This window comes from Triturus cristatus, chromosome 3_1, assembly GCF_964204655.1.
Source record: "Triturus cristatus chromosome 3_1, aTriCri1.1, whole genome shotgun sequence".
NCBI lineage: Eukaryota > Metazoa > Chordata > Amphibia > Caudata > Salamandridae > Triturus > Triturus cristatus.
This window is the reverse complement of record NC_140583.1, coordinates 393,974,631-393,982,711: the sequence shown is the minus strand read 5'-3', so window position 1 is coordinate 393,982,711 and position 8,081 is coordinate 393,974,631. Positions and strand designations below refer to the sequence as shown.

At 42.6% G+C, this 8,081-nt stretch overlaps 1 protein-coding gene across 1 annotated transcript in view; it reads right to left on the bottom strand.

The window, feature by feature from the left end:
* Positions 1–4,517: 4,517 nt before the first annotated feature.
* BCL2L10 (BCL2 like 10) overlaps positions 4,518–8,081 on the bottom strand; it is a 34,970-nt gene continuing 31,406 nt past the window's right edge. The window contains exon 2 of the mRNA XM_085644178.1: positions 4,518–6,509. Coding sequence (XP_085500304.1) covers positions 6,378–6,509 — 132 coding nt within the window. The 3' untranslated portion in view covers positions 4,518–6,377. The remainder of the gene's footprint in view (positions 6,510–8,081) is intronic.

Sequence of the window (8,081 nt, the reverse complement as noted above, 5' to 3'; positions counted from 1 at the left end):
CTGGTGAGGAGTGAGCAGCAGAAACTTGAAGGAGGAAGGAGTGAGGCAGCAGGGGTGGAAACTTGTGCCTGGAGTGGGGTCCATAAACCCACCCTTGATACTAGTCCCTACTGACTGAGCCCAGCCTGGAGCCCTGTGTGGGAAGAAGCCAGAAAAACCATCCTAAGGACCTGGACAGCAGGAACAGGCCTTAGAAACAGAGAACAGCAAGATCCTGACCTGGAAACTGGTTTCCCTGGAGTCCGACGTCGAGTAGCCTGAGACCTGGAGCCCGAGGTGGAGAAGCGGCGCTGACTGGAAAAGCAGACGTCGTACCCGGAGCCGCCAGAGGTCGAGAGAGGGCGCCGTCAGAGGTCGTGAGGAGTACCAGAGGTCGAGGAGGAAGTCACCCGAGGTCGAGTGAGCGGCGTCATCGGAGGAGTGAAGTCCGCCCTCCGGAGTCGTCGGAGACCGAGGTGAGGTGTACCGGAGGTCGGGAGTGAGGATCGCACTCCGGAGTCGCCGGAACCTGTGAGAATCGTGCCGGAGGTCGGGAGTGAGGATCGCACTCCGGAGCCGCCGGAAGTTGACATCGAGTCAAGGCCGGCCGACGTCATCGAAGTTGAGGTCGCCATCGGACCGGAGCCGCCCGAAGTCGACATCGAGTAAAGACTGCCCGACGCCATCGAATCGGAGGTCGAGATCGAACCGAGGCCGCCGACATCGAAACCGGAACCGCCTACCGGCGTCGTCAAGAACTGACATTGTGCCGAGGCCGCCGACATCGATCCGGAACCGCCTCACGGCGTCGACACGACTCCAGCGGCGTCGGAGCATCAGAAAAAGGGCAGTAAGTGGAGTAGAGGGCGCCTAAGGCCCTGTGGAGACCTGAGAGACTGCTCTAAGGGGCTAGGGAGGTGCTAGAACCAACCTGACTGTGCCAGGGGTGAGCTGGGACTAATCTAGAGAAGTTGTGTGGAAGGAGAGAGCCAGGACTCTGGTATTCCCCCCTTGATCTACCTCAGTTTAGGCCTCAGCCTTGTCCAAGCCAGGGAGTAGACACCCCCAAGCCTTCCACATCCCCACAAGCTGTGCCTGGGCCAAATCAGCCCTTAGGAATTCAAAAGTGATCTGATTCCATGAGTGTCACTGTCAGCTTTTAAGTATTTATTAGGGGCACTGTATTTATTGTATTTAACCTATTTATTGTTCCACTGTATTTATTGGTCCACAGTATTTATTGATGCACAATATTTATTGGGTTACAGTATTTATTGCCTCAGAATATTTAATTGCCTGTATGTATTGCACTTATATTTATGCCTTCTTTATTTATGATCACCCCTATTTATTGAATCATTAAGCCAGTATTTATTTGACCTGCACTATCTAAAAAGTTTGTATATTGTGATTGTTATTCATTTATCCAATCAGCAACTGAGAGAAAAAGATAAAGAAAGATATTTTCATAATTTTTACGGTGTAGAGTCGTTTTTGGAACGGATGCACGCATGGTTATTGTTCGGGTATGTCGTATGCTTAGCACGGAGCCTGATTCCTGACCACTCGAGCCAAGCTACCACAGTGTGTCCGGAAGACCACCACCACCCCTTCTAGTGTGGGAGTGGTTTTCTAACAATGCTGATCACCATTGTCAAATACCGCCTTCTTAAAACGTAGGAGATATGGTCTGGTTGTCCACAAAGTTCTAGTCCATGTTATATTCTTATCACAAACTCTCTTCTAAATGTGTAGGTCCTTTTCATATTGTTGAATTGGTTGGACATGTGGCTATGAAGCTGCTCTAAGCTATGCAATGGCTTATTTATCGAGGAGTCCAAACCTGCAAAATCCACAGTGAATACTCCTCCTCAATCAACCTGTGGTTGATGATAATCCAGAATACGAGGTGGAGGGAGGCTATCTTAGAATCTAGGTGACAGCATGGTCCATTGCAATGTTTTATAGCATGGAACAGGTTTAATGCTTTGGAGAGATCCCGGGAACCAGCTTGATTTCTTCCTACTTCCAGTTTCATTAGACACTTTCATACATTCTTTCCTCACATACCTGTTTTCTGGGGGGCAGAGTTCTTAAAAGGGATAATATCAGAATTTAGACAAGGTAAGGTGGAAAACACACAAGGTCACTTGCTTTCACCTCCCATAATGATACCCATTAAACTCCCTTCAACTTCTTTAATATTGTGCTTAAATTCAAAGAAGACTTTAGGTAGGTACCCGAAATAATAGGAGTACACAGGGTTAGGATAGACAGAATATTGAGAGTTAAGTGGAAGTAGCACTGACCAAAGCATTTCACATTCACAGTCTTAAATAAGTGACTAGCATGACATTGTTTATAATCCAGCTTATGTTTTACAAAACTGTTGGGTTAATGTTTGTTTAGTCTATGTGGCTTCTAGGAGGTTGGTTTGAGGCTTTCAAATATCTTACTGGCAAAACGTCAGTGGGGTTTGTATTCAGCGCTTAGCAAGCAACATATGAATGTTATGAAATCTGAGTGACACAGCTGCACAACTGAAAGGAAGGAGACATCTTGTTTGTAAGTTCCCCGAATGTTATGCAAGAATAACTTGGCAATATACTCTGTATTTAGTTCTTTCCGGATAGCAAAATACTTTCTGCAACCAAGCCTGAAACACGAAAAGTGTGTGAAGTAATACAATTCTCATACATACCAGCAGCCTACGCAGCCACTTTGTCACCGATATGCTTGCAGTATTAGCCACTCTATCAGGGATATTTGATTATGGTTAGTGAATGTCCCACTAATGGTACAGTTGTGTCCATGCCATAGATGACCAAACTATAGGATTTTGGTGCGCCTCACATTAATCCAGTGTTTGCGCGCAAAGGCCTAGGCCTACCCTTAAATTGCTATTTATTATGGACTTGTCCTGGAGCGGTAGCCCAAGTGAGCCCTCAGTGACAGGAGAACTATGGTAACTGGTTCCATACTTGTAGAGCGGTGGGGGCAGCATACAGTGTTTCGCAATAAGTATAGTCTGACAAGACCATTTAATCTGTGTCGTGCGAATGGGAGCCTTCTGGTGAACCCAGAATTTTCATGCAGAGATCACATGCAGCTAGACATGGGCATGTACACTAGTGGAGAAAATGATTTGCAGTGTGTGAATGCCAGGGTGAATGAGAGTGACACAGGCCTGAAAGTTCAATTGTGGCAGCTTCTGGCCTGTTCATGTGCACCAGATGGAGGTATGGTTACTTTCCCAGATAGTGCAAGCTTATTGCTGACAGTGCAAGCTTATTGCTGACATTCCTGAGCCTGGAGGGAGGGAACCCGGACACTAGAGGGAAGGAAGAGATGCGCTTCCCCTAAGAAATTTTAATAGATGCTCTCTGATACAGAGGACTGCTGATTATGAGACTCTAGACATTTAAACAGGTTATTTCCGATTCAGAGGACTGCTGGTTAGTCTTCCTGAGACTATAATTCGGTGGATAGCAGGGAAAGGGCGGTACCACAGTATGTCAGGGGGTGAAAAGTTCTTCAGAAGGGGAGCAACTCTCTTCCTGTTTATCGTCAGATGTGACTGCTTCTAGTCAAGGTACAGGCTGCTCACATGGCTTTGTGTCTCTGTAGGGCGTGCTTCAAGTGCGATAGCCCTGCTCAAGAAGGATCACTCAAGACAGGGGGAGGGAGAGTCTGAAAGACACATAGGATATGGCACCTGACCTAAACTGGTTCTGCAAAGGCAGGGAATCCACATCTCCCACCTGCCAATAGTCCTAAGCAGACTGTCCATCCACCGGTGTATAATGACCATTCAACATCTAACCTTTCTTCCTGTGTTTTTTAGTACGGTTGCTCTCTTGCATCACTCTTCTGCATCACTTTATCACTGAGAGATAATATAAACACAGGAGCCAACAAAACGCCCAAGAAGAATAGTCTCTACTAGATGTTCTTTTATCTTGTTCTAGTTTGAATAGCCACACAACTTACTGTAAGGCAGCCTGGACACACACAAAGGCGCCATGTCGTCCATATATTGGAGTAAAACACATTCTCGTCGACATAGGTAATTTATTGGACTTCGAGAGTCAAACAAACCTTGTAAGGGAAACTGGATTGTCGCTTACTACACAAAGCCGGCTTACATTGTTCTCAAGATCTCTGGAGTTTACATTTGGAATTATGAAGCTATCTGGAACCGTACAAAAAAAACCTTACAATTAATCAAGTTTTTGTGTAAAGACCCACAGCTTCAAACCCCGATTCAAACAAACCTCGTAAGGGAAACCAGATCGACGCTTACTACACGAAGCCAGCTTACATTGTTCTCAAGTATTGAACAGTCAGAGACAACAGCCAGTTAGGATTGACTGAAAACAACGCAAAAAGCATTTTTAGGAAAAAGCAAATAAATGTTGACAAAACACACAAGCAGTTTGTAGTGAAATGACAAATCAATTTGTTCACCAGTGGACGAATGTTTCATTAAACGCAAACTGACTTTTGCACGGAATAGAATAAAAAACAAACAAGTTCAATCAACGAACAATTTTTTTTTATTAAAATTAAAAATACAAAACAATGCTTTTGTACAACAATTGCTTGGCTAATATATTAAATTTTTAATGAAAACGTCGATTTGACAAGGATCTCCAAAGAAATTCCAGCTGACTTTGGATTTCCTAAAATATGATTTCCTACATAAGATTCCAAATACTAAAATCCTTTGCATTGGCCAGAATTCTGTTTAATTTTACAGTCTCTGAAGACAATGCACTTATTTAGTCTCACGCTAGGTACAAAAATGTGCCAGCGGGGCCAACAGAACAACTTGCATCCATTTGTTTTTTAAGCAAAACTGATCATATTTTCCCCAAACATCCCAAACTTAAAGAAACAAAATGAATAATATTCACATAAAATTATGAATGTTGGTTTGGAATGAACAGATCTATATGCTGCAAAACATTTGCAGTTGACAATAGCTAGGTAAATAAGGAATGATTCAAAGACCTTATTTTGTGTAAACAAAAAGGTCCTGGTGCGTAAACGTGCTCAGTTTAAAGAAATAAAAATAATGGTCATAGTGCACTCCCAGACGTGGTACAGGATCAAACTTTGACAACATACTTAAGCCCTGTCCTCGATCTACTAATGTGTGAGGTTACTTGGTCCATTTTACTTAACTTTGCTTCCTCCTGTGCCTATCCACCAAGAAGAGAGTTCGAAGATCGCCGCCTTCCATTCTGCTAAATTGCAGCAGTGTACTTTGCATATCCTAGTTCGTAACAGAAAAGGGCAGAAAGTCCTTTTACTGGGATTCAAAGACTGACTAAGCAGAAAAATAAGCACCTAATGGCTGCTTGGAGGTTGCGTATCAATTGTACCAAGAGAAAAAAAAATGTATTGATCACCAGTGTCCAAGTCAATGCATTAATGATCGTATTTACCTGCTCATTTATTCAAAATTCATGTTGGAAATACATTGGTCTTAATTTTCTCACATGGCCGAGCTACTTCTACTTTAGTTGCGACGTGACTTTTACAAGCCTACATTTTTAAAACAAATATATTAATTTCAAACTGCACCAGTCAACTCCATGGTATCTCAAAATCCATAGTGGACCATGGATTTGGTGACCGAATGGAGCAACAGGTGTTTTGATGAAAAATATACGGACTGAAGCTCCAAATGTATGGCTTGCATTGCTCACATAAGTAACGCAACACGTTTTTGCATTAGGGAACCCTAGAGCAAATCATGCCAGGAATGCAGAACCTTCCATCCAGAGAAGGATACCACGAAATGTCTCAACCCCCAAGCAGACATCAGTAAACAATAGAAGCATTCTACAATATTTTTTTTGTTATTGCTCGTAATGGAGAAACGTTTCACTGGATGGTCCCTTTTACAAAATGTGTGATTTAAACAATGGGGAAACGCCTAACTTCTTGGGATTGGACAGAATGCTTTTCCCCAGATTTCAATTTATGTTACAAGTTAATCTGCACAGGTTCTTAAAAGTGCCTCGTGCTCGCAGGAATGCTAACACCCAACCACAACGATAATTTTCCAATGCATTGCATATAAAAACACATCAATCAAAAAAGAGGACCATAAACCTGCCGTGGTGGGGGGAAAAAAAATCTTCTTGAAAGATCAAACTAGTTCTTGAACTCCTCTGCATGTTTAACCGCAGTCAATGAAATTAATCCGGTTTGAACAGCTCAAATGCAAAATATTTATCCATTATTTAAAAGATTTGTTGGTGCCCACTCAAATTGTCAACCGTGTGGATTTATCCCAATGAACGGAATTTCAAATGGTAATTTTAAATGATTTCAACATAAGAAACGTGTATGCGTCCGTAGTTGTTCTCATCCACCATACACAAGAATTATCTCACAGACAGAAGAACGGCTAGCCCCGCCAGCCCAACTCCAGCAGCTGCAAGTATTGCGTTGTATGTGGTACAGTTCTTATTTTCCTGATGCGTGTTACTTTTGTTGAAATAATGGCAGAATCCATCCTAAAATAAAAAAAGGAAAATCCTTCAATTATTATTCGAAAATAATTACGTTCTGCATTTTATTAAAAGAAACGCAAAAAAAACACACAAGGGAGGAGAAATACATGTAGACTAACGCTGCAAAACTCATTAGGGATCCGCCTTTTAATGCCTACGATAACAGTGCACATTCTACTTGAAATTATGCTGGAGACACCTGCATTCAGGATCCGTAAGCATCTTTAGGTTCTACAGTATTTCTTGATCCAACAAGAACCAAATCCAGCTATGTAGCCATGGATTTCCAAAACTGTCACCAAAAAACACTCGCATTGTACACTCATATCTCCCCAAAAGAAAACAGACTGAACTTTTCAAACTAAATCACAGATGCATACAAGCAGGCCAGTGAGTGGAATCATCAAGGCTTTCTGGGAAACGTGAGGAGTGGTTAGAACTGTTGCCAGGGATTTGCATTTCATATTCAAAATTTCAGCTAGTAGGCTCCAGGGCTTAATTTGAGCCAGTGGTTTCCGGTGCTCGGCCCCAGTACAATTGTCAACATCGGCTCTTAGGATACTACGCCACATAGTGGCTCGGTTTATTTAATTCAGATGCAAGCACAACAACAGTGGTTTGTCAATTCAATACACCTTAAAAATGACTAATACCTGCCCCCAAGCCATTCTTGTAACTTTGGGAGGCTGGAATAGTTTGAATTGTCCCTCTTGTGGGAGCGTAATAATTAGTAGCTGTGTTTGTACTGTCATTTGCAGCGCTGACAGGGGGAATGGGAGGTGCAAGCTGCAGTGGACTCCTGACAAGGGCCCTAGCACTTATTTGTTTTCAAATTAAGCACTGGTAGGCTCCAAGATTTCAAGCAAAGCCAACAAGTCTCCTGTTTTCTTGATGATCTGCAGCATCTAACAAGAAACAAGAAACAAAAAAAAAAAAAAGGAGAAAAACGGCACGCTGAAGCCTCAGATGTTGGTGGATTCATTTACCTATGTGTGCGCATGCATGATGACGTATGCACATCCATGTGTCACCATACAGGACTGTGGATGGAATGACGTGGGCACAAATCTTTTTTCCCCCCCTTCAATATGCTCATCCGAAACGGTGTTTGGAACTGGAATCAGTAATTTAAAATAAGGGAAAATTTACTTTTGTGGAAAGGCTTTTTGGAAAGTGGTGAGGCCCAGCAGAAAATGGCAGCCGCCAGCCCTTGAAAACAAATAATAATAAAAAATAAATTTTGTGTATATATATATATATATATATATATATATATATATATATATATATATATATATAAATATATATATATTCTCCGCACTGGAGGCAGTTTCAAACGAATCAACTATAAAGCAAGGCTAGTTCGTAAAGCGGGACTTTACATAGACCCACAAGGGTTTTATCATTAACTTTATTGTTTCTGCCAGTCAAGATGGACTCACTGGAGGTCATTATCTCCGCACTACAGGTACCAGAAGGCCTTGTTGGCCACGCCCACTGAGGCAGGAACCTGGAAGTTATGAAGAGCGGAGATTGCTGTCTGGCTGATTGCAGTTATTTAAGCCATTGAGGAAG